General features: G+C 44.3%; 1 protein-coding gene across 1 annotated transcript in view; it reads left to right on the plus strand.

Moving 5' to 3' along the window:
* Window positions 1-26,953, plus strand: part of LAMA3 (laminin subunit alpha 3) — a 469,061-nt gene that overhangs the window by 251,562 nt on the left and 190,546 nt on the right. The window contains 6 exon segments of the mRNA XM_029591143.1: window positions 5,382-5,514; window positions 14,068-14,210; window positions 16,250-16,347; window positions 17,511-17,664; window positions 22,704-22,867; window positions 26,419-26,527. Coding sequence (XP_029447003.1) covers window positions 5,382-5,514; window positions 14,068-14,210; window positions 16,250-16,347; window positions 17,511-17,664; window positions 22,704-22,867; window positions 26,419-26,527 — 801 coding nt within the window.

Genomic DNA, 26,953 nt, shown 5'->3' on the forward strand with positions numbered 1-26,953 from the left:
TCTCAAACAGAAAACAATAGACTTCAAAAACGCTCAATCAAGCAAAACTCATAAGCAGAAAATAATAATAGACTTCAAAGCACAATTTGCCCTCAGTGAGAAATAGTTTTATTAAGCAAGTTAGACAGATGCATTTAGCCAGTGCTAGGTACCTCTTTCAGCAACTGCTGGTTCAACAGCAACTCCCTCAGATGTTCTTTTCAGGAAGTGCTGGTAATGCCTTATATTGATGTCGATTTCCATTCTTGTTCTTTTTCCCAACTTACATACCTAAACATCTATTACCAGGAAAATTATGCATTAAAGTTCCTTGGCATCAGAAAAATAGGCATGTATGTTAATGATATTAGATGCAGCAAGATGGCATCCATTGCCTCATTTACATAAACACTTATTTTTGGAATGCCATGAAACCTGTGTGCATAAATTTACCAAGACGAGAAAATCATGTGCATAAGTTGACAGAGCACATAGTTGAAAACTGGTAGGGACCTACTACACACATACTCCATTTCTCACATATTATCTCACACACTGCTGTTGAAGAAGATTAGGAAAATTGTTTTATGTCTGTAAGTTACTTTTATGTTTGTTGGATATGTATATTGACTAGTCCTTTGTGCGTAGGCGATTTATACATTTTTAATAATGATAAAGACTATCTCCTTGTCTCATACACACAAACTCTCCCTTTCCGATTTACACACCCTGTCCCCCTCAAACAGCATAATTTCTGTCACCAGCACACATACGAATAAATGCAAGCTTTCCCAAATACATACACAATCTCAATTTCACACACACAAACAACTTCTGACTCTCACATAAACACGCAGCGCCTCCCTCTTGCCTCTCTCACATACACAAAAAAAAAAACCTCATTCTCACTCACATACACAAACAACCTCCCCATAGAAATGTATGCTTAATATAAAGAATGCCTTTGGAAATTTTGTGTGCTTCATGGAGTACACCTTTCCAGTCTTGTTCCTTCTGTTGTTTGTACTTTGCCCCATGTCTTTTTGTTTCCTGTTGGAGCAGATACCTTAAGATATAAATAGTCTTTAGCACACCTCTCAAGCACAGTTCCTTTCTGCTATGCAGATTGCAGAATGCCTTTGAGTGGTATTTAGCTTTCTTTAACATTCACACATGCACGCATACATACACAGAGTTTGTAATAAATCAGTATAGAAAAGTATCTGCTTTTAGAAATTTTGCAATATCAGTTGATAGAGTATAACATTTTTTTAGTAATTTTTAAATCAGTGCTTACAAATATGAATGAACCAGCGAAAAGTAAAATATTTCTCTCTCACTTCTTCCAGCTTTGATGTGACAGTATCTCTCTAGACACAGGCAGTGGTCAATGTAAAACAAAGAGTCTCAAGGTTAAGAGGAGCTCATAGAATTCACAAGAGAAGACTTGTGTTGTGATGGCTGTCTAAAGCCAAAAACCTGAGTTCCTCTTAGAGTCCAAACATTGGTGATAGAAGGTGTTACTTTGTCCTTCCTTGAGTGCTTGAGGAGATGGAATCTCTCTCTTCCTGTTTCTGATCTCCTCATCAGAAGCAATGCATCTTTGTGTTTTGTAGAGTTTGATCAGACAAAGGAATTCCTTTGCCACACATTCTTCACTGGGGTATGTGGTGCAGTCACTAGCCTGTCAGCTCAAGGCATCAGTTTGCAGATGACTAATTTGTGGTCTGTTGGAGTGGGTGTAAACTGAAAAGACACTGTTTTGGTGTCACGGTTGTGAGCCCCTGAGCTGTGGTTGACGCAGCCTAGTATGCCCACGCCGACAGCTGGCAGACACGCCTTTTGCTGGGACAGAGCTGGACCCTCACCTATACTAGCCCTGTTCCCTGCAGGTTAAGCCTTTGGGCTTAACCTGCAGGACTTAGGTGAGTGTCCCGGAGGGCGGTCAGAAAGAGAGAGTCCAGGGACCGGCTGAGATCAGGGCAGGCAGAGAGCAGACACTTACCAGGTTCAGGCCAAGGATCAGGGCAGGCAATGAGCAAGGAGTAGTCAAGGTCCATAGCAAGGATCATTACCAGGAGGCAGGCAAGAGAGTGGTACAGGTATGTAGCAGAAGTCAATACCAGGCAAGCAAGAGAAGGACCGGGACAGAGAAAGGCAAGGAGCAGGAACATGGCAAGGCTGGAGCAGGAGTGAGGCAGGGCTGGAGCAAGAACAGGACAGTCTGGAGCAAGACAAGGCTGGATCAGGAACAAGGCAGGCAGGATCAGAAACAGAACAGGAACTAGCAACATGCACTGCATGGCTGCAGGAGGATGTTGCTGAAGCAGTGTGCTGGTAGCATGGCTGAGTTTAAATACCCAGCCACATGATGTCATCCATAGGTACTGGCAGACAGAATTCCTGCCTTGGGCCAATAAGTATAGGTGCGCTGTGCCGGCGACTTGGCTAGAGTGGGTCATGGTGTTGGGAGGTAAGTGTGGCCAGTTTCAGGACATCCTGCAGCCGGCCAAAAATGTTACATTTGGTTTATTATTCTAATAGACACCACCCTTCATATATTATCTAATAAGACAGAAACATAATCCAGCATCTACAGGATTCGTACAGTGAAAACTTTTCCCCATGATGCTTTGCTGGAACTCCATCTTGTGCCTATCCTGTCTGGTCTAGCCTAGTTGTTACTACATTTCTCCTTTTTTGTTTTAGTTTTTTTTTTGTTTTTTGCCTTAACCCATGCCTCTTTCTATGACCCCTTCCCCTTCTGTGTTTCTCTCCTTTTAATCCCATTTCAGTAATTCCACCTCCCGTATCACTCATGGAAACATGGGGGGGGGGGGGGGGGGGGTGTCACATGTTACCCATACCCAGCTCTGAGCATTTACTGTACATTAATGCAGCTTTACCACATTTCATAGTTAACTGTTTTCAGAGGAAATGGTGACTTTTGGTTCATGATGTTTTGACAAATAATATCAATCAAGCTACAATGGTATCATTTCTGTTTTAAATGTTAATGTTAGATGATGATAAAGCAAAATAATACGTCCAGCAAGAAGAGGACTTGAAAGTATTTTCATCTTTATGCTGAAGTTTTGTCCACCAAAGGAAATCTGGTACAGTATGTGTTATAGCTGCCAAATTCAGCTGGAACAACCCTCTTTTATAACAAACACACTTGCTGGCCTCAATGACCGTATCTAATCCCGAGGGATTTCAGTACCAGGGTTTGCAGGAGAAGTCTTAATCTGCACCTTAGCAGTTTTGGTGCCTGAGGACCTGAGATGTTATGAAAAGCCCCGAGGGGCCTTTTGGACCAATTTTCTGCTTCTTTTGCCGATGCTCCCGGTTCCTGGGATTTCTTTTTCTTTCTCTTGAAGAACTAAAGGCTTGTTTTCCTCTGAAACTGCCCTTGGTTTGGTCTTCTGGTTTACAGCGCACTGCTTCGTCGCTTCCAGAGTTTTCTTCACTGCATTTGCACCCACCTTGGCAAGCTGTCTTTGGTTCCTACTGTTTAGTGACTGTTTAGGGACCCTACACTTTCTAATTTGAGCTCAGCTGCTGCTGGCTGTAATTCTTCTTTTTTTTTTCTGGCTCCTCCCTTTGTTTCTAGTGTGCCTGTGACTATTCAGTGACTGTTGCTCAATCTGATCGCTGGAAGGGATTACTCTCCTGGATGAGACACTAGTAACTAGCTTTAATGTACCTGCAGAATGGATATGCCCACATGAGGGGGTAACTCGGGTTCGGGCTGACTACCCTGTTGCCCATCAGTGGAATTCTTGGGGTTTCTGTCAGAGTTCTCTACAGGGTACATTTAGGAAAAAGCAATAAGAGACGTCAAGAGCATGCACAGTGGATCTTCATTTGCAGGGAAATCAGGATAAAAACCAGAGGTCAAGTAGCATCCACAGTGTTGTAACAGGAAAGGAAAATGGACAAACCAGACTGGCCTTGGCAGCTGGTGTCTGTCATCATTTTTATGTGTACTTCTTTGTTAAAAGAAAACCAGGGAAGTTCCATAAAGATAATAACTTTATAAGGCTAATAAATGTTTAAAGTAGCAAGATTTCCAGACCCTCAAATGGCACCTATGTAACTTAAGATACGTTAGCTTCTTTTTATGTGCCTTAATGTAAACCGTTGTGACGGTTCCCTCCAAACGACGGTATAGAAAAATGTTAAAATAAATAAATACAAAGGTCCCTTCCTTGAGTAAAGAGGGAGGCACCTCCAGAAGTCCTGGAAGCTTGCCTCTTTACCGGGACAGATTTCCCATTAAGCCCAGTAGGCATGTACCGAGGGGCGCCTGTGCTACACAGAGCATCATGGGTCTGCATGAGCCTCACCCCCATACCCGCATGATTCTCTCCTCCCTCCCTCTAGTGGGGGGAGGGGGAGGAGAAGGTGGGGGAATGCGCTGAAGAGATCCTGCACTTAGAGAGGCATCAGGTATAAATCTGACCCTGCCTACAAAAGTACCCTGCTACTTTGCTGATTTTCTTTGAACTCTTAAACATGCAGACATATGCTTAGACCTGTTTCTCATGAAACATTTCGTAGCTGATATGCAGAAATTACAGACTGTCAAGATACCTCTCATCTTCTGTATTGAAAAGAGTGAATTAACATGGAAAATGGTCTTCAAGAAGTTTGTGTTATAGGCAACTAAAGATATCTAAAATAAAGATAAACTTGAAGGCCACAAAGAATATGATTCTGTTTGTAACTCTTGTTTTGTTTTAGTAAGGTGATTACTCCCATCTAAGTTATCCCCTTTCTTCTATCCTATTTGATATATTTAATACTTCTACTCTTAACTAGTTGGTTTTTTTTTATCTGTTTCTGTAGATCTGTCTGTCCATTTATCTAACTGACTATAACTCTGGAAACCAGGAGAAATCTGTATGCCTGATCTCTCTAAACCAAGTTCTGCTGTGATTGGGTCCCAATCATTCTCTTTGCCTCTTTCCCTTGCAGGTGGCAGTGTTAAATTATCTTCTTTCCTTCCTTTTGTGTTTTTCCCAGCCGGAGGTAGTGGTGCCTGTCACCTTGGCTTCCTCTAAGCCCTTCCATCTCGTGCTGCGCTATGCCAGCCTGGGTTCCAAAAGACCCCCAACAGGCAGGATCTCAATCGCTGGGGGCGTAACATGCGTCTCTAACTGTACTCGTAAGTGACAGACTCTAACTCTGTTCTTAGGTTGTTTTTGTTTTTTAATTTTTTGCTCCTGGCTTCATCTTCCACGTAGGTCATGCTGCTGAATTTGCAATTCAGGTTCTTTGCTGAGAGCACGTCCTGCAGCTCCCAAGAGCAAGAAAAGCCATCCACCCGCATGGCTTCTAACCGGCTTCCTTGTTTCGCATTTCATGGCAGCTTCTGTTTATTAACTTCCGTTTCACAGAGCGAAGTGAGGGTAACTCTGAGTGTGGAGGAATCCAAGCTCTATTTGTTCCGTGTTATCCTGAGATATGTTAACCCTGGACGCGAAACGCTGCATGGCCGTATAACCGCTTATCGTTCCCGATCTGGCCCAGGTAGGTGGTTTGGAAAGGGCAGACGAGTGACGTTTAAGTGGCTCGTTGCTGTGAATTTGTGAGCTGAGAGCGTGGTTTTTTGGGGGTTTTTTTCTTCAATTCCCCGTGCATGTCATAACCAGTGCAACCCATGTGAAATGTATATGGAATAAGTATACATTTTTTACCTTTTTGGTTCTTTATGATACTAATTCAGTGTTATTTCAAACTAAGAAAATCTGCATGAAGCTATCACTTTAATTTTGCAGCCCTAGTTTCCTATTAACCTGTGAAGTACACACGCAGAAATCAGACACATGGCAACGCATACAGAGAAAGGGTTGAATAAGCACAACTTCAAACTTGTGAGCAGTAACACCAATATGGATTTCAACCGAAGTGCCTAGCCATAAAGATTTAGAATGCAATCAGCTTTTAAAAAATAAAAAATAAGTTCTCTACTGTCTCACCTCAAGAATTTAAATATCAACAGGAACAGGGCCTTTGCAGGGAGAGGTGATGGTCCAGGAGAAGGGAAGGGGAAATAGGACCCGTGTAATTTTGGGTCAGTCCTGTCAGAGTTTCTCTTCAAAGTAGTGTAGGGTTTTTTTTAGTCTACTTTATTCATAGGCAAAGCAGAATTGCAAGTTCCAGTATATTACCTGGGATAGTAGTTAATTAACAGAAACAAACAAGTTGTAGGTGATCCCTTTTAATTACATATGTCTGTGACAAGCTGGTTTGTTGACCCTTTATTCCACGTATCCAGGTGGACTAACATGGCAACCACAGTTCTTTGCATAACAGAAACCCAAATGGATTAGCCCAGGATTACACAGGTGGTTCAGAGTCACCTTGTTGGTCTGGGATTCTCTGAGCAATGACATCTGTTCATCATATAATGAATTGCACGTGGGTATCAGTTCTGTCGGTCAGAGCAATACCTCAGCATAGTAGATATGAACATTGTCTATACTGCAGCACTCCCCTAAGGATGCACAGTGCTGCCCACTTTTGTAGGAAAAAATTTAGAAAGTATTTAGTCTCATATTTTGGAAATTGTTTGGACCAAGATCACAGTACTCCCTCCTTAGCAGATCTCTAGCTCCCCGCTGAGCCTGTCAGTGGACACTTTCAGTCCAACATTCCCTGTTTTCTTGTTTAAGATCAATATTTTAATCTGCTTTTCCCAAAGGCTCAAAGTGGCGTATAATATAACATGTAAAACAATCCAAAGATACAAAAACATGATACTACTAGCTGAGGAAGAGGGAGAATACTGCATGCAGAGTTGAAATTCATGTTAGCTGTGTTGACTTGCTCTTCAGTCCTCACTATCCATAGTAATTAGCTTTAAATAATAATAATTACATTTATCATGAATAATCTTATAGCTGTAGTTCTCTGTCTTGATGGTACGTAAGCCTTTAAAAGGAGAACTATTTCCTTTGGATTCTATATAGTTGACTATCTAGCCAGTTGAAAATAACCCTGGCTAAATATCTTTTAGACTTGTCCAAATTGTAAACTTGGTTACTTTGAAGGCAGTTCTCTCCCACTGTTGGGAATATCCATGTTATGCTAGCATTCACAGAGAACTGGAGCCAGAAAGGAGCTCCTCATCATAGGAAAATGAATTTTGTAACATCACTGACTGCCATGGGACTATTAGCACAAAAGTAATGCTTCCAGAGCCTCTTCCGGACAAGGTAGTTCATATATCCACTTAGGTCTAAACAGTGGTTCCGAAACCATTCAGGTTCTCAGGATAACCAAAATAAATATTTATTATTATTTATTTATTTGCAGTTTTTATATACCGACATTTGTTTAGTAACCTCACATCGGTTCACAGATAACAGAAACATTGCAGCTGTGTGAACTAGAACAAACATATGCAACAGTGCTTTACAAAAAACATTTACAATAATCAATAAACTTTACAATAAACTTATTAATGACAATATGCAACAAAAATATGCTTTACAATAAACATTTACAATAATCAATAAACATTAAAATAAACTTGTTAATGAAAATATGCAACAGTGTTATGCAGTTGTGTACAAAAGTTTAGGCACCCCTAGTCAACCTGTATTTTCAATGAATCTCAGGGATGGTAACTTACAAACCAGCGCGCAGGCACACATTGATGCATGTGCGTCGGCCTACACCCAGGGACACGGCAATTTTATAATTGCACTCGTATATGCACGCATGTTATAAAATAGCCTGGCCGCGCAAGTCGGGGGATTTTAACAGGGGCAAGGTGTTCTTTTCTTCAAATGCTTTACCTCTTTTTTCTTCAAATGTATCTTGTATGGTTGTGACCAAGCAGTTCGACTCTCATTTCATCAGTCTAAAGCACTTTGTTCCAAAAAGTTTCAGTCTTACGAAGATTTTATTTTGCATACTTTAGAAGATGACTTTTATGATGAGGTTGTAGAAGAAGTTTCCTTCTGACAACTCTCCCATACATATGTAATGCTGCATTGTGGATCTGTGGACAATTAATCCAGTGTAGGCTAAACATTTCAGTAGGTCATTTGCAGTGTTCTATGGATTTTTTTTGCAGATCTGACTAGTTTTGGTGCAGTTCTAGCAGAGATTTTCTTGGTAACCCAGATATTACTTTGACTTCAATAATTCCATGTAACTTCCATTTCTTAACAATATTTCTGACAGTTGAAATTTTTAGCTGGAAATATTTAGTGACTTTTTTATAGCCTCCCTCTGCTTTGTAAAGGTGAATCATCTTCATTTTCAAATACTCAAATAGCTTCTGCTTAGAGGACCCCATGTTTGTTGAAAATAGATAGACGAATACTCACAACCTGAGTGGTTAAACTGGTCAGAGCGTTTATTCAGCTCTGGAATTGTCTTCATTTGACTAATTGAAAGCTTAGCAAATCATTCAGCTTTATTGGCCTTTAACAGCTTAAAAAAAAAAAGTAGTAATAAATCAACTGAAAGGATATCCAGAATTTTGCATATGCTGTATTTTGCGCTGGAGATGGATCCTTGGCCTGCAGGATTGATAAGGCCCTCTGGTCGGACCCAGAGAGCGCCTGCCACCAGGAGGCAGAGCACACGAGGAGACAGGCTAGCTGGAGCTTCGCCAATAACAGTCCGGGGTTTCCGCAGGTTGAGCCCTTGGGTACCCGGACCGCCTGGACTTAGGTGGGCCTTAGATGGTCTCCCAGAGAGATAGCGGAGGGGTGTGCCCACCACGAGCAAGGTTACGCACCTGATCCGAACTGGAAGCTCCAGAGGCCTCAGGGAGGTAACAATTCAGGAAGGCTCTCCGGGCAAGACAGGCAGCGCCTGCGGGTCTAGACAGGTGAAGGCCATGGGTGGAATCCCAGCAGGTCAGTTTGGTAGTCACGGTAGGCCAGAAGAGAGTGTCCGAGTGAAGGGCAAGAGTCAAAGCCAGAGTATCCATCCAGAAATGGTCAGCCAAAGCAGGAGTCAATACCAAGGTCAGTCCAAGTGTAGTCAAGGCAAGTGAGGGTCAGTTCCAGGCAGCAGATGAAGAGAGTAGTCAGGCAGGCAGAGATCAGTACCAGAGATCAGTCCGAGAAGGTACTACCTGAGGAAGGAACACAGGAACGCTGGAACAAGGAGATGCTCAAACAAGGAATGCTGGAACAAGGAGACACTGGAACACAGGATTAGGCAAACTAACACACCACGGTGTCGACCCAATTGCAAAGGTGAGGTCCTGAGGGCAGGACCTCGCTATTTATAGTATGACTATGTGATGTCATCACTTTGCATCCAAGTCAGGTTTCCCATGCTTGGCCCTTTAAAGGTTGTGACGTCGGCCGCTCGCACGCCTAGGGGTGGGCCTGAAGCGGCTGAAGACACGGAGCCCCAACGGGAGTTCCGTTGTGAGACCTGCGGCATGGAGGAAGCCGGAGAGGGACGTGGTGAGTGAAGGGGACAGCGGGAACTGGCAGCAGCGGCGAGACCGGAGCTAGTTGAGGGCAGCGCTAGGTGAGCAGGCCTGGTCGCGGCACCCATGCGGCCGGGACGCGCAACAGTACCCCCCCCCCCCCCCTTCTAGGCCTCCCCCTTACCGGTCTGGGTTTTTCTGGGTGATTTTGGTGGAAGTCCAGGAGCAGATTCTTGTTGAGAATGTGGTGAGAGGGCTCCCGAGAGTTCTCTTCTGGGCCGAAGCCCTCCCACGACAGGAGGTATTCCCAGTGGCCTTGATGGCATTGAACATCAAGAACTTCTTTGACTTGTAAGATGTTTTCAGGCTCCGTTGAATGTTGTGTCGGTTGAGGAGGCTTTCGGGAAGGCCAGGACAGGATCAAGGGTTTGAGAAGCTACAATTGGAATGTGTTGTGAATCCTCATAGAAGCTGCCAGTTTCAGTTGATAGGTGTCTGCTCCTACCCATCAAAGGATGGGAAATGGACCAATAAACTTGGGAGCTAATCGTTGGGAAGGTAACCACAGCCGGATGTGCTTAGCACTAAGCCAGACTCTTTGTCCAGGTAGGAACAACGGTGGGCCCGACGATGGGTGTCTGTGATGAGCTTGGCCCGGTCAGCTGCTTGGCAGAGCCGATCCTTTACTTGGTTCCAGAGCCAGCGTATGGTCTGTGCTGTAGTTTGGGCTCTAGGTGAGGGTACACTGAGTGGAACCGGCAGTGGTAGGCGAGGATAGTTTTGCCCATGGCAGGAGGTTGGACCAGTTATCTTGCTGGTTGTTGACATATGATCGCAGGAAAGTTTTCAAAGACTGATTAGTCCTCTCGGCCTAGCCATTTGCTTGCGGGCGATATGCTGACATCAAGTTTAATGTGATATTGAACTTCTTACAGAGAGACCTCCAATATTTAGCAGCAAATTGAGGGCCATGATCAGAGACGATTTCTTGTGGTAGTCCATGTAAACGAAATACGTGGTAAGGAAGAGTCGGGCTAGCTCTGGAGCTGATGGGAGTCCAGGTAAGGGGACAAAGTGAACCATTTTTGAGAAGCGGTCTATTATGACCCAGATTACAGTATTTCCTTTCGAAGGAGGCAGATCCACAATGAAGTCTGTGGAAAGACTAGACCAAGGCTCGGTGGGTGCAGGAAGTGGTTGAAGAAGCCCCCATGGGCGTCCAGTTGGGGGTTTTTGCTGTGCGCAGACTGGACAGGAGTCCACATATTCTCGGGAGTCCGTCATCATACCAGGCCACCAATAGTGCCTTCAGAGCATTTCGAGAGTTTGGGCTTGGCCGGGGTGACCAGCTAGCTTGGAGTCGTGGGCCCAACGAAGTACTCGTTCACGGAGATGGTGGGGGACCACCGTGTTTCCAGCTGGTATCGTAGTGGTGACTGCAATAGATATGCAAGCTGGATCGATAATGTGCCTGGGAGTTTTGGGTGTGTCTTCTGGCTCCACGGAGCGAGAGAGAGCATCTGCACGGAGATTTTTCGCCACTGGGTGATAGCGGAGCTCGAAGTTGAAGCGTGCAAAGAATAAGGCCCAGCGGGCTTGTCTTGGGTTAAGTAACTGGGTCTCTTTGAGGTGTTCCAGGTTTTAATGGTCAGTAAATATCATGAATCTATATTGCGCCCCTTCAAGCCAGGGACGCCATTTCTGGAGGGCAAGTTTCACAGCTAGGAGTTCGCGTCCCCTATGGTATAATTTTGTTCCGTGGAGGAAAATTTATGTGAGTAAAAGGAACATGGAACTAGGGTTCCCTTGGTGGAGTATTGACTCAAGACCGCTCCTGCTCTAATGGCGGATGCATCAACTTCAACTATGAAGGGGTGGTTAGGATCCGGGTGACATAAACATGGGCCAGTACAGAAGGCCTTTTTCAAGGCATAGAATGCTGATTGGGCCTTGGAGCTCCACACTCGAGGATCACATCCTTTCTTTGTCATAGCGGTGAGTGGAGCGGCCAGCATGGAGTAATTGGCGATGAAGTTTTGATAGTAATTTGTAAATCCAAGGAATCTTTGTAGGGCTCGGAGACCCACTGATTGAGACCAGTCTCAAATACCCTGGAGTTTTTCGGGATCCATGGTGAACCCACGGCTGGAAATGATGTAGCCCAGGAATGGGAGACTGGGTTGCTAAAAAATGCACTTCTCCAATTTAGCATAGAGATGGTGTTCTCTGAGATGTTGGAGGACTGTTTGAACGTGGGAACGATGAGAGTCCAAATCTTTGGAGAAGATTAATATATCATCCAGATATACTATGACAAATGAGTATAAGAGGTCCCAAAAAATCTCATTCATTAGCCGCTGGAAGACTGCAGGGGCATTGCAAAGCCCGAAGGGCATTACTACATACTCGTAGAGTCCATCTCTTGTGTTGAAGGCGGTTTTCCAGATGTCTTCCAGTTGGATTCATACTAGGTTATATGCCCCATGGAGATCTAGTTTAGTACAGATTTGTGCACCCTGCAGGCAGTCGAACAGTTCACTGATAAGTGGCAGTGGGTACCGGTCCTTACGGGTTACTGCGTTCAAACCTCTGTAGTCTATGCATGGTCTTAGACTGCCATCCTTTTTCTTCACAAAGAAGAACCTGGCGCCTGCGGGGGAAGTAGAGGATCTTATGAACCCTTTGGCCAAAGTTTCCTTGATGTATGCTGACATCGCTTGGATTTCTGGGAGTAAAAGAAGATAGGTTCTGCCCTTGGGAGGCATGGTTCCAGGTAGGAGTTCTATGAGGCAGTTGAACTTCCAGAGTGGAGGCAGGATATCGGCATTTTGTTTGGAGAATTCGTCTTTAAATTCCAAGTATGGAGCAGGTAACCCGGGAAGGGTTGTAGAGCTTAGTACTGTCACGGATGGAGACATTTGACGTAAACAATGAGTTTGACATTGAGGGCCCCACTGGGTGAGTTACAGGGAGTGCCAGTCGAAGTGGGGTGCATGTAATTGGAGTCAAGGAAGTCCAAGGACTACGGGGTGTGTTGATCATTTCAAGATCAGGAGGGAAATCTCCTCGTCATAGAGGGTCCCAACAGTGAGGTGAATAGCCAAAGTACGGTGCGTGATACAATCAGGGAGAGGTTCTCTTTGAATTGAGGCGATACGTAGTGGGACCTCTAATGCTTGGACTGGTATCTGAAGGAGTATGACAATCTTGTCTAAAATGAAATTTCCACCCTCCCCAGTGTCCATGAGGGCGGTGGTGGCAAAGGAATGTGACTACCTAAGGAGGGAGACAGGCAGCAACAGTTGAGGGCCAGAAACTGTAGCGCCTAAGCTCGGGTCCCCCATTGGGCTCAGGCTTTGGAGTTTCCTGGAAGCACAGGACAAGTCTGGAGAAGGTGTCCAGAGCCACCGCAGTACAAGCAGAGACAAGATTTTCTTTGTCGGAGGCATTCCTCTGGAGTTAGACGGCCACGGTTGATCTGCATTGGCTCCTCGAGAGGTTGAGGGGCCTCTGGTAAGGCCTTCAACCGGGGACTCGTTGAACGGGGTGGTTGTAGGGCAGGAGATCGAGGAATTCTTACCTCCTGGTGCCATTGCTGAAGACGATACAGGATTAGGAAAACTAACACACCATGGTGTCGACCCAATAGTGAGGTCCTGAGGGCAGGACCTCGCTATTTATAGTATGACTATGTGATGTCATCACTTTGCGTCCAAGTCAGGTTTCCCGCTGCTTGGCCCTTTAAAGGTCGCGATGTCGGCCGCGCATGCGCCTAGGGGCGGGGCCAAAGCCGCTGAAGCCGCGGCGCCCCGACGGGAGCTCTGCTGCGAGGCCTGCGGCAATGAGGAAGCCAGAGAGGGCCATGGTGAGCGACTGAGACGGCAGGAACTGGCAGCAGCGGTGAGACCAGAGCTAGTTGAGGGCAGCGCGAGGTGAGCAGGTCCGGTCGCGGTATCCACACAGCCGGGACGCGCAACACTGTATTCACTTTTATTGTTTTCAATCTGTTACAATCAGGAAATTAATAATAATTTTGTATTACAAATTGCAGAAAGATGACATGTTTAATTATCTATTATCATGTAGATGTTACGTCAGCTTCTGATTGCTTAGATATTTATTGAAACAATTAATTTGATCGGGGTGCCTAAACATTTGCACACAACTTTATTTACATACGATTGACAGGTACATCTCAATGTATTTTATTGTGGCTAATCCTGGAAACCTGACTCTGAGCCACCATACACTGCAGGTTCCTGAGGACACTGCTCTAAAACAATCGTCCAGGGGACTAGACAAGATGCACTAGAAGGGGCTCTTGGGAGCCCTGAACTAAAAAAACTGTCTTGTTGAGTAGCTTAATACTTAGTATCATCATAGTGGACAGCAGATGAAGACCATTTCTTCCATTCAGTCTGCCCAGCCATTCCTATAGCAGAGCTGGTGAGAGCAGCTTTATCAGAAACCCCTAGCACATCACTGGGCTAGACAATAAGATGCTTTCAGTTTTGAACATGAGGATCCTCCTATAATAAAATCATAGTTACAATATTGATTGCACTGTACATAAAACTGATTTTGTATTGTAATCTAAGTTTAGCGCATGAAATAAGCGGCATTTTAATTCTTATTTTTATAGCTAATCGTTTTTGTTTTTTTTCCTTTCTTGTTGACAGGAGTAGTGCAAAGCAAAGAGATTATCCTTCCGCCCAGTAAAGAGCCAGCCTTTGTTACTGTTCCCGGCAGCAGCTTTGCAGACCCTTTTTCACTTGTCCCAGGAACATGGATTGTGAACATTATGGCAGAAGGAGTCCTCTTGGTAAGAAGATGCATTTACAACCTCTACTGCAAGTAGACTGGGCAGAGTGTAAACCTGCGGAGGAGGAGCTCAGAGCTGACGGTGTTGATTCTTTTATTTGCCCCTTCTTCCTGCTTGGCTACTACTATTTCTGCCACTGCTGCCACTCCATTTTCAGCAGGAATCACTTGCAGATTCCTTTTCTAACACCCTCCTAACCAGTATACATACATATACATATATATATACTGGTTTCCTATGTTTTTCCTAACTAGGAATTTGAATTGTGTCAGAATAAAACTCTGTACCAATTAGGGAACAATCGAGCTAGTTAAATGCCTCAGCATTGCATTTGAAGAAAGTGTTCGGTGGCAGAATTGATATTTAGTGGCAGGCAAGCACAGTGCTTTTTTTTTTTTTTTTTTCTCAGTGCATTATTGGATCAGTCAGCTGGAACAGAAACCAGTGCACAGAGCTCCACTTGCTTTAAACAGGTTTTATTCAGCACTAAAGTCAGTGTGTTTTGATTTTCTGAACGTCCTTCCTTTTCCCCACTGGGTGGCAGTGGAAGGTGGAGGCTGCCATTGAACCCGACCCAGTTCACTTTTTTTTTTTTTTATTATTATTTAGAAAATTATCGGTGACTAAACACATTTTAAGTAGGCCTTGAAGTGAGTCCGTAGCTGTTGACTGTTAGTTTGAGAGCCTTGATAGTTACTATTACTGATAATGTGGAATCATACAGCGCCTTTACGATTGAAGTGCTTTCTAAGCTTGCATAAAGCCACCTGTGAGGTGGTAGCTCTGGCTGCTAGTGCCTGGTGCCCAGTCTGTTTGCAGGCTTCTAAAAAAGAGAAGGGAATAACAAGCAATGTTGTTCTTCTTATTCCCCAATTATAGTTGAGTGGACTGGGATTTGAACTCATAAATCTCAGGAACTCTCCTAGCTCGTCACTTAAGAGGGCTTACCACCAGACCCATAACTTCTCTTAAACTGGTTTGGGAGGCCAAACCTGGTTTAAAAGCTTTTCTGCACTTCACTTCAGATAGGGCCTTCAGCAGAAGTGAATCAGGGCTAAACGCAGGATCCAGTACGGACCTCAGCTTGTATCTTCCTGACACAAGTGGCAGCTTCCAAGGAATCAAGTTTTAACCCTTACAATGAGTCAGGCAGGCGCTGCATGAAACCATTACTGTGCCTGTCTCACCCAATACACTGCTTTACTGCTGGGTCTGGCTGCACTAGGGGAGATGAGAAAACAGTGCTGTCTCGCCAGACCTTTGCCAAGTGACATAATGCCAGCTCTCTGTTGAAGATTATGTGACTTCAAAGATTATGTTTGACATCTTTTTCAAACCTTTTATCTGGCTTTAAATGTGCTCTGTTTAAAAAAAAAGTCTGTTTAATTTCTAATTCTTGCTTACCTTAGTAAATAAAATTATCTTTTATTTTTCATGTATTCATTTACAGCAGTACAAAGGAACAAGTATAATCATCTGAGTAAATCATGCCCTATACATAATAAAAAATGTAAATTACTATGAAACAGATTGCATTGACATTGGAGGGCAATTTTGTCACACCAATTTTCAAAGCAGACTTATGAGCATACTTTCGCTTTGAAAATTATAGCTAAAGTCTGCATGTATCAAATTACTCTCCCAATGCATATGAACCTGTTTTCCTCTGCACCCCCAGCACCACCCCTCCAAAAAGAATAGCCCAGAATGATGATAATTGAAGTATTTCAGGCATGCACACCAAAATAGATTTATATCACAAATAGGTAGCAACTTTGCCCTGGATTTTGCCTGGCTTCCTGAGCTGCTAGTCAGTACATAATATTGCTTTCTAGACAGGCGCTGCTGTTCTGAGACAGTCCCATTGCTCAGTATTGGCGAGGCTTCCCAGCCCTGGAACCAATGACCCTGCAAGGTGCCTAGTCCCTCGCACGGCTCAGCATCTCTTTTTAAGTTTTCTGCCCCTGGCTTTGCTGCCTATCCTTAAGGAAGGTGAGTAAGTGGTGCTGGCTTTAACTGGTTCTTTCTTGTTTTGCTAGGATTACATGGTGCTTCTGCCTAGCGATTACTACGAAGCTCCCATCTTGCAGCTGAGAGTGACGGAGCCTTGCACCTATCCTGGGCATGATGGAGACAAGTTAGTACAGCTCTATTTATTTTCGGCTCTGTGTGTACTCATCCCTGTGCTCCACAACCATTCAACAAAATATTGTCTGATCTCTGGTACCAACGCAATGTGAGTCTGATGCATCCGTGGTAGCTCCCACAGACCAAGAATGGCATAACAGTCCTTGAAAAAAGCAATGATTTTTATTTAAAATACAAAAATCAAAATACCCGCCAAGGGGGTAGGGCATACTCGTGTGCTCATTTCTCTAGAGCTTTGAGGGAGATACCGGACCATACAGCATATTTAGCTATACAAAATAAATGGGTGATACATGCTAATATTTTTTTGTCTAAGAAAGATATTGTTCTGTTGTTGGATAACTATACTAAGGTATCGGAAAATGTAAGCTTGTGAGAGTTAGGGTATAAAATTCTACACTGTCTTTATATATCCCAGGACAGATTATATGCAGCTAAATTGCGCGACTCAGATACCTGTATAAAATGCCACGCAGCTAAGGGTACGTTGTTTCACAGCTTATGGGAATGTACACAAGTGACTCTATTTTGGGGTGAGGCCTTGGATGAACTGGACAAGATCTTGAAGATTCGGATCCCTAGGACCCCACAAGTTTGCCTTCTGCGCTTAGCCACGGAAACTCTGGACCCTATGTCGGATCTGGATCATCTCTTCTTGCAGAAGGCGTTGCTTATTGCAGCCCAAACGATCATGCACCTGTGGATTTCTGAACGCCGGCCCACGGGAGCTCAATGGCAGGCACGTCTGGAAAAGTTATTAATTCATGAGCTGTTAACGGCAGCGACGCACGAGACGGGGACACACAGGACGTGCCACGCAGTGTGGAACTGCTATTGGTGGTCACTTTCTGCGTCAAAAAGGGACCTTATTACCAGGGCTACCACATATACCTACAGAGACTCTAACGGAACACCGAGGAATGCGCATTTATAACTACCGCTCACCTGACAGTGGCAGGTGGCGGTTACTGCTTGAGATGGGGACACGGGGGGGGGGGGGGGTTGCTCCCTGTTTACTGTACACTGTTTACTGTATACTGTTATCATTTGTTAAAAAGTTAATAAAGAAAGGTTTAAAAAAAAAATACAAAAATCAATTTTTTATTTTTATTTTTTTTAAATGTGTCCCCGTCCTTTTCTTTCTCCTTACAGTTGCTTGCTTTATCAGCACTTGCCTATGGACCGATTCTCCTGTGGCCTGGCTGCTGAGGGTGCATACTTTTCACAGAATGGGCGGAGAAAGCAGATACCACTGCGTCAGCTAAGCCCGAAGCTTCCCGTGGTGGCACACGTCAGCGGCAGACAGGTACTGCCGTTCTCATGCTGTTAGCAGAAGCTATTTACACTAGGTTTAAAAAAAAAAAAAGCATCTAAATAATCTGTGCCACATCCCTGAAACAGCAGCAGTGAGTGGAAAGGAAGTCTTAAAAATTGCACAGATTGAGAAACAGTTGGTGATGTTCTAGTGCCAAAGCACTTTAGCTGTATCTTACTTGGAATAAAAAGGAACTGATTTAAAATATAATTTTGGAGCATATTAGTACAGAAAACCCTGGCTATCAGAATTGCTTCTAGTAGGATGAGTAAAGGTAAAAGCACCTCCGTGGTGCTCACCGTGGCAGGAAGGCAATACAAGTCCTTGCCATTCCCCGTGAAAAAATGGAAAACGATCCAACTTGCAGTTCATCTTTTCATAAAAAGAAAGAAAGAAAGGAAAAGGTTTTCTCTTTAGAAGCAAAGTTGCTATACTGGGTCATCTGTGAATTTTCAAGGCTACAGAGGCTAGAGTAGCCCACCTGTTAAAAAATAGGAAAAACCTAATGAGATAGTTTGGAATTCTTGCTCAATCAGGCGAGAAACTGTTGCTATTTATTCATATAGTGCTCTGCAACAAATGATGTGCATATACAAGTCCCTTCCCTAAAGAGCTTACCATCTGAAAGGCGAACTTTAAAAGCTCTACGTGCACCAAAGCCGGGAGATGCACGCAGGAGTCAGGCCGGCACACACCCGCACGGATTTTAAAAAGCACGCGCATTCGTGTGTTATCTCCTGGAACGCGCACAAAACCTTTTTTGCAAAAAAAGGGGCAGGGCGTGGTCTGGGCAAGGCATGGGCATTCCCCGATTTCTCAATGAAATCTGCGTGTAAATATTTATGCGCACGTCAGGGTCCCCTACCCCATAACTTTGCTTCTGCTATGGATAGCGTGTAAGCCCGAAACAAAAAAAAAAAGTAAAGAGATTAGTGGGGTTTTAATGGTTGGGGTTAACAGTGTAAAAGGTAGGCTGGTTAACAAGGGGATTAGGAAGTCCTATCTTTTACCTGGGCGAACTGGGAACGAACTGGGGAAAGTGGTAATTGCGTCGGTGTGCATCTACTAAAATCCCCCCACTTAAGCAGTAGAGGCGGCATTTGCATGCACATGCGTGCATCCATATAGATTTGCGTGCATACGTACATGCGCATAGCCTATTTTATATCATGCATGCGTATACATGTGAATGTTATAAAATGGCTGCGCCCACTGGCACGAGCCAGCATACGCACGTGCATGTGCGCCCACTCAGCTGTGTAAAAGTTACCATCTAACAGGCCGATTCAGTAAAAGTCGTGGGAGAGCGGACGAGCGCCCGCTCTCCCGGTGCGCGCACAGGCCACTCTCCTCTGCGCGCGATTCAGCATGTAAATGAGGGCCCACAGTAAAAAGAGGCGCTAGGGACACTAGCGCTTCCCTAGCGCCTCTTTTTTGACAGGAGCGGCGGCTGTCAGCGAGTTTTGGGTAGGCGCTAATTTCTGAAAGTAAAGTGTGCAGCTTCACTGCACATTTTACTTGGTGAATCACGCGGGAATAACTAATAGGGCCATCGACATGCATTTGCATGTTGCAGGCGCTATTAGTTTCAAGGGGGTTGGATGCACGTTTTCAACGCACTATTACCCCTTACTGAATAAGGGGTAAAGCTAGCGCGTCGAAACGCGTGCCGAAATGCGGGTTTACAGTGCACTCCGCCGGAGCGCAATGTACTGTATCGGCCTGTAAGTGGGGTGCCTAAGGCAGTGAGAGATAATGACTTGTCCAAGGTCAGATGGAGTGTCAGTAGCACAATTTAGACTCTGGGTTCTTGAATCCTAGCCCATTTCCCTAACCACTGTGCCCATGGTACTCAATCTGGTCTTTAGGATCCACCCAGCCAACCTGGTTTTCAGGAAATTCACAGTGAATATGCATGAGAAAGATTTGTATGCACTGTCTCCATTGTATGCAGATATATGGCATGCATATTCCTTGTGGATATCCTGAAAACCAGATTGACCAAGGGAGTCCCAAATGGCACTAGGCCGCTCTAACTCCATGATGCAAAGTGCCTTGCATCTGCAGGGGCCTATTTAGAAATCAGTGATTCTAAAGTGGAAATGTCTTGCCGTGCTTGCTTTTTTTTTTTTTTTTTCTGGGAATGGAGAAAGAATTATCTGTCTGAAAATAAGCAGCTTAATTTTAACATGAAGCAAAGACACAGGTTTGGTGAGACCTATAAGGAGGATAACTTTCAGAGTATGGGTATTTGGTACCTGTATCTGATTTTAAAAGGGAAACTCCCTGTACAGCTTCCCTTTCATAATCCACGGCGGCCAGTACCGACAGGGAGCCTTTAAGCCCCGTGCTTCGCATGTGCTCATTTTGCGGGGTAAAGCCATGGAAAATGGGCACGAGAGATTTCAAAATGAAATCCTCATGCTGGCAGTATTTTAGGCCCATCCCCCAGTCCCTCACCTCCAGTGCTACCTCTGTTTCCTGCAGGTACTCAGCAACATGCATACCTTTCCTCACAGAGGGCTGAGGGTGTTTTTTTAAAAAGGTGTTCTCTGCAGTTACTCACGGATATCCCTTTGAAATTCCACCCCCCCACCCCCCCCCCCAAGATATTTTTGGATCATTGGTTTCTGAATGGCCTCGCTGATTTTGGGAACCATTTGGTCAATGGAAGGGTGATCCTATTCCCCACAGTAGTGCAGAAATAGGCTCCAGCCAGTTAACTAGAAGATGAGAGGAGCAGGGGCCTGGTAGCGCACTGAGCATTATTCCCCAAAGACACTAAGGGGCAGATTTTATAAAACTACGCGCGCGCGTACTTTTGTTCGTACACCAGGCGCAAACAAAAGTACGCCGGATTTCAATAGATACACGCGTAGCCACGCATATCTGTTAAAATCCGGGGTCGGCGCGCGCAAGGCTGCCCAAAATCGGCAGCCTGCGCGCGCCGAGCTGTGCAGCCTGCATCCGTTCTCTCCGAGGCCACTCCGATTTAGGAGCGGCCTCGGAGGGAACTTTCCTTCCACCCCCCCCCCCCGCACCTTCTCCTCCCTTCCCCTACCTAACCCACCCCCCCTGGCCCTATCTAAACCCCCCCTACCTTTAATCCAAAAGTTACGCCTGCCCAAGGCAGGTGTAACTTGCGCGCGCCGGGCCAGCTGCTGGCGCGCCATGTTCCAATCTGGAGTCTGGTCCGGAGGCCACGGCCACGCCCCCGGGCCGGAGCCACGCCTGCGGCCCTGCCCTGGAACGCCCACGATGACGCGCCAGCCGCAACACACCCCCGACACGCCCCCCAGGAAAGCCCCGGGACTTACGCATGTCCCGGGGCTTTGCGCGCGCCGGCAGCCTATGCAAGATACGCACGTAACCCTTTGAAAATCTACCCGTAAGTGGGAGAAATCTCATCTTGCCTGAGGCATAATTCATTTGAAAAGATTCCAAAAGTAACATCCCACGGTAAAAGGTAAAACATTTCTTTAATTTATAAATATTGATACAGTAAACCCATCTTCAGTATATATACTTTTTCACCATTTTAATGGTGCTGGCGGGTAGGACTTTACGAAGAATTTCACTATGGTTGATCAGCTACAGTATCTCCCAAACGTTTTCTGTATCAATATTTACAGTGTATGCAGTGGATCACTTTTCATGCTAAATTATGATGTCCACTGATATTAAGTTTTGAATGAAGAATGCATTGCTTTGAGATCCCAAGTACCGCACAGGCAACTGCAAAGAATATTTATTTCATTAATTGCTTGTATTCCACACTAGTAATTACTGTGGCCCCACGCCCTATATTCCATAGCTTCTTATTTGCAGGGATATGTTCCAGGTAATTACCATTAGGAGTCTTGGATCCGCAGAGTACCATCAAACAAGTTATTACAGAACCCCTCTGCCTTTAGCCTGTTATATTTGAAATGGTGCAAAATGCAGAGCACAGGAGTAAATCTCTGTGGGGATGAGCCAAATGTCCTTGACCTCCCAATATCAATTCTTCAGTGTGCAATAAATAGTCACAGAGCCAGCGTCTCCAGATATTTGACCATTCATGCAGCACAAGAATTTTGCAGAATTGAAGCTATGTGATTAGACTCAGAACACATATCGAACTTTTACTGCTTAGAATTTTTTTAAAGTAAAATTTTAGTTTTATTATTTATATTCTACCTTTTGTGATATTTCAGAGAGGATTATATTCCCGTACTAAAGATATTTCCCTGTCTCCAGAGGGCATACAATACCTGTTTGTACTTGAGGCAATGGAGGGTGTCTTGACTTGCTCAAGGTCATAAAGAATATCTACTGTATTTGAACCCTGGTTTCTTTGGGTTATAGCTTACTGCTCTAACCACTAGGCTATCAGAATATAAACAAACCAAAAGGCCAAACAGAAGCAAGCATTTGGATGTGATCGTTTGAGACGTGGTTGTTGGCTAGAAGTGGCTTTCCTGAAAAGCAGTTGTTGGGGCACCTCCATCACTGGTGCGGCCCCCCGTAGGAAAGCTCCATTTGTGGAGAATACAAAACAGAGACACAGAAGCTCTGTCCTTGTGGCTGCATGTTGGCCACCAACAGTTAAAGCAACAACCCTTTCCTCCCAAGGAATGTGCATTCAGAACAGAATGGGCATAAAACCAAGTTACAACAGAATTGTTTAATTCAGCAGCTGAAATGAGGCAACTCCACCTGCAGTCCACTCTGGCAAAATAAGCAAAACGTTTTGTCTTCTGCCAGCACAGAACTAAGCCCTAAGCACAGACGTGAACGGGTCTTCTTAAACAGCTAGGAACCTGCTTCTGTTTATTTTCATGACTATAACAGGCCTTTGATTGCTAGATCTGAATAAAGACATAGGTGGATTTTATTTCTTTTGGTACTGCCCTATGTGTATCCTTTCTTCTCTTTGGTTCTTTTTACTCACTGAAAATGTTGAAGAAATGCAGAATGTATGTGTTTGGTGGCTGCAGTTTCGTGATCATGAAGAGTACCCAACTTGTCCTTTGACTGTTCCTTAACAGGTTGACTTCCAGCTGAAACTGAACGTGCCACGAGTTGGCCACTATGTAGTAGTTATAGAATATGCCAACGAAGATGAGCGGGCATACATTGTTACTGTAGACATAGACCATAGCTCCGGATCAGTTGCTGAGGCTAAAGCAAGCATCTACAGCTGCAAATATAGGTGAGTATGGAAAGTCAAGCATTTATCTATCTCTGCAGGAATTCAAAATGCTATAGTTCATTATACACTGCAGGAATTTGTAAACCCTTTTTAGTCTGCTGGCCTTCCATGCTTCAATTTTTCTCTTAATGAGCAGAAGTTCAAGCTGCGTGATTTGTTTATTTTTTTATGCTGCTCTTTTCCTCTTTTTTTTCACTGTTGCTGACAGTCCTGTTGAATGTTTGGGTGAAATGAAGAGTGTTGGAGACTTGGCATCTCCTCTGTCCTATCTGATGGTTTAATATGTCCTTTCATTGAGGCGCTTTCTCTCTCTCTCCTTCTCTATTCCACTCCTCCTCCGTCTCCTCTCCCAAGCCCAGAAATGGCCAAAATGCAATTCTAAAAATGTATCGGGATTTGCGTTACGGCCATTTTGGTCATATCACACAGCTTAATGCCAGGAAAAAAGTGTAGTCATTTCCGGCATTACAACCGTGTGATAGCATGCGTTATGCTATTGCACGGTGCAATATTTCCCCTCATTTTCATAAATCCTGCCCAAACTCCTCCCTAATCCTGCCCCTTCCCAAAATGTGCATTTGCGCCATGTGATAGTGCTATCATTGCATGCGTTATGGCATTAATGCATGCATTAATGCATTATCGCATGAGTTAACGCCATAACGCATTTTGATGAATGACCTTATAAGAGTCTTATGCTCTATAAGAAACTGAAACACATGGCATTATAGTAGAAGAAGAATTTATTATCATTTAAAAATTAAGTAATTAGCATTTTATATGTTATTACAGAAAAACCACAAATCTCACCTTCTCAGATTTTTACTTCAGACAAAATTAAGGATCATGAGTATTCAATCTTTTGCTTTTATTGACTACAAAAAATTAATAACTAATCTATCACTTATGTAAGTGTTGATTCAAAGATATATCATTTGTCATTTCAAATATAACCAGTATCTCATAGGCCAAATGAGAAAAATTGATTGTAATAAATTCTAGTATCTGCCTTTTCCAGTAATGTCTACTTAGTGTCGCCACTGGCCAATAGATAACTTTGCTGGTAGGACCAAAATCGTCACAACTTGCAGTTATAAGATATCATCTTCCCCATTTATTAAAATTTCAAAAGGAATTACAACTCTCAAGTAACCATCTTAAATAAGGTTGATTACACTTTTTCAAATGAACATCTGCTAGCTTCAACCCTTAGGCATTTCTTCTGTGACTGACAAACAAAAGGACTGCAAAGAGTTATTTACATGTCATCATTTGTCCTTTTTACTTACAAATTGCTAGCAGAGGGGAAAATATTTAGCTTAATAAATGCTTTTGCAAGCCACTGACATACACTATGACATATTGCAAGCTCAGGCATAAACTAGATGTTCAATTGCTGTTGTGCCCAGAGCAAGAAGCACTTACAAAATTGTGTTGTGAATATATTTTGTTTAAATGAAAAACTAAACGTATTTTGTAGGCAAAGCCAGTGTGGTGGTAGTGCCAAGATGGTATCCAAGCTTTGGGCTGCTACATCGATAAAAACTGAAGATACCTGCTTTTTATACTTTTCCCAGACACTGAAAGGCCAATATTCAGTGTCATTAGCCTAGCTAAGTTTGCACTTAGCCAGCTGTTACGTTCTGTGTGTTAAACTAGGCAGTGGGCCCTTAGGTGGTGGAAGAGATGACTCCACCCATAGTGAGGAGCCCAGTGGGGACTCACCACGACAGGCGGGATCTCAGCAGTGATAGACAACAGAAGCAATAGCTGTATTATGCAGCAAGAATAATCCGAGGAGCGGGTTAATAGACTCAGTCCAAGTAAATAGCCTGCATGCAGGCTTCTCTGGTAGTGGTTCACAGAGCAGGGTAATCCGGGAAATACTTCCTTTAGATGAGACTTGTGCTGATGGTCTCCGGTAGTGATCCACAGTGCGGGATAGGCCGGAGACTGAAGCTGGAAGTTGCACAAGATAGTACAGATCCGGTAGTGGCCCGCAGCACGGGGTAACCTGGGGAATACCTTCTTTTGATTAAGCTTTGTGCAGGCGATCTCCGGTAGTGGCCTGCAGCGCGGGGTAGGCCGGACGCCGGTGGTAATGGTTGCACAAGACAGTATGGATCCGGTAGTGGTCTGCAGAGCGGGATAACCCGAGAATCTACTTGATGAAGGAAGAGTAGGTCCAGTACTCACTCAAAGTCAGAGGAAGCCAGTTGTAGAGTAGGCACCGAGGAGACCCTGAACAGGAGCACTGGAGGGTCGTCCAAGGAACGGTGATTAAGTTCACTGAAAGGTAAATGAGACAGGTAGGGATGGCTCTCTGAGGAGCGGATAGCCCTAGGTGCAACAAGGCCCCCGAGGAGCGGGTACCGAGATCACCTAGACAGGAACAGTGAAGTGAAGTCCCAGAATGGCGGAATTAAGCAGGACAGGAATCCTTGCTAACTGGTAGCTTGGATAGTCAGCTGAGTTTAAATATTGTAAGCGGATGACATCATGCGGTGGGGACGCCCCTAAAGTTCCTGCCATGATGCATACAAGAAGGAGGCAGGTGCGCGCGTGCCCTAGGTTACCCCGGATGCAAGATGGCTGCCGGGAGTGCCCACACCATCCCAGGCGGAGGTCGGCGTGTGGAAGCGGAGGTGGCCATCCTCCCTAGACTCGGTGCTGTAGGAGAAAAGGAGGTAAGCAACAAAGATCGCAGCCGTCTGCGACCGACGGGCGCAACACCAGCTAAATAGCGTGATTTGAAAATCCTGTTGTGCTGACAGCGGCAAATTTAGCTGGATAACATTTTATCTGGCTGAAAGCTTATCCATCTAACTCAGGGATATGCCTGTGGTTTTCTGGGGTGGATTTGGCTAGTTGGCTAATTTTGCCATATAAATGCTGATTTTCAGTGTTTTCCAGTTGATATAGCTGGGTAATTTTAGGACAGTCAAAGAGTTGCACCTGCACCTGAATATTCCTGCAGAGCTAGCCAGATAAGTTTATTCAGCTAACTTTGTTAGCCGAATAGTGACCAATTATAGATCTCGTTGCACCTACAATAATTAGCAGATATCTAGAAAAATACATCAAGCCATTGCTCAGTTTACTGCCTTCCCCAGTGTTGCAGTCTCATTACTACCCAACAACCAGAAAATTCAGAGATCACCTTGTGTTGCTCAGCTAAAATAACTTTATGCATCACTTTGGGCAGATAGACAAAGGCTAAATTCCCAATATTTTTCAAGATTTCATCACTTCCTGAAGGCAGTGAAAGCACTTCCTGAAAGTTGTTCTCAAGTTAAGTACATGCATCAAACAGCAACTTAATGCTGAATGCCATCAGTAACAACATTTTTCTGTTTTCCTGATCAACATGATAAATCCTTGCCCACAATCTTGGCCTTTAGGATGACTGTCACAACAACAGCTGTGGGATTTGCTGCTTAATTCAGTACTGGTGTGAAGCCTTAGAGAGACCCAGTAGCTAACAGCACAGTAAGGGGATGTAGACAGCATGTAAATGGAAACGCATACTGAATATGTACTTCCAATTTCAGCTTTCTCTGCCGCAGCATTGTGGTGGATGCCACCAATCGGATTGCAGTGTACGAATTCCTAGAGGATGTGAAAATACACCTCAAGGCATCATCAATTAATTTTCTTCTGGTAAGTTTACTTACCCTGCACTGTGCTGAATGCTCCTAACAAAATGCCATACCCCACCTGCCACAGATATTGTCTGTCAATGCATAGCAATTTAGAGAGAAGGGGCTGCAAGCAAACTGTCAGTAATGCAATTATTTAAATCAGCCACAAGTTTTAAGCTTTGAAAGCTGATAATAGCAAAGTGTTCAGCTCTAGTTGTTGATGGTTTAATGATGGGTGGCCTATTATTTTATTTATTTATTTCTCCCTCCGCATTCATCCCCAGTTCTTCATTCTCATAATCTGCTCTCTGTCCTCCCACACCCAGGCATAGCAGAAGCAGAATTATCATAGGGAACAATAAAACCATGTAGAAAATGAGCAAGCGCATTGAGTGCCCGTTTTCCTAACACACGCCCAATCCACCTCTCCTGAGTGCCCGATGTG

Source organism: Rhinatrema bivittatum, chromosome 2, assembly GCF_901001135.1.
Source record: "Rhinatrema bivittatum chromosome 2, aRhiBiv1.1, whole genome shotgun sequence".
Classification (NCBI taxonomy): domain Eukaryota; kingdom Metazoa; phylum Chordata; class Amphibia; order Gymnophiona; family Rhinatrematidae; genus Rhinatrema; species Rhinatrema bivittatum.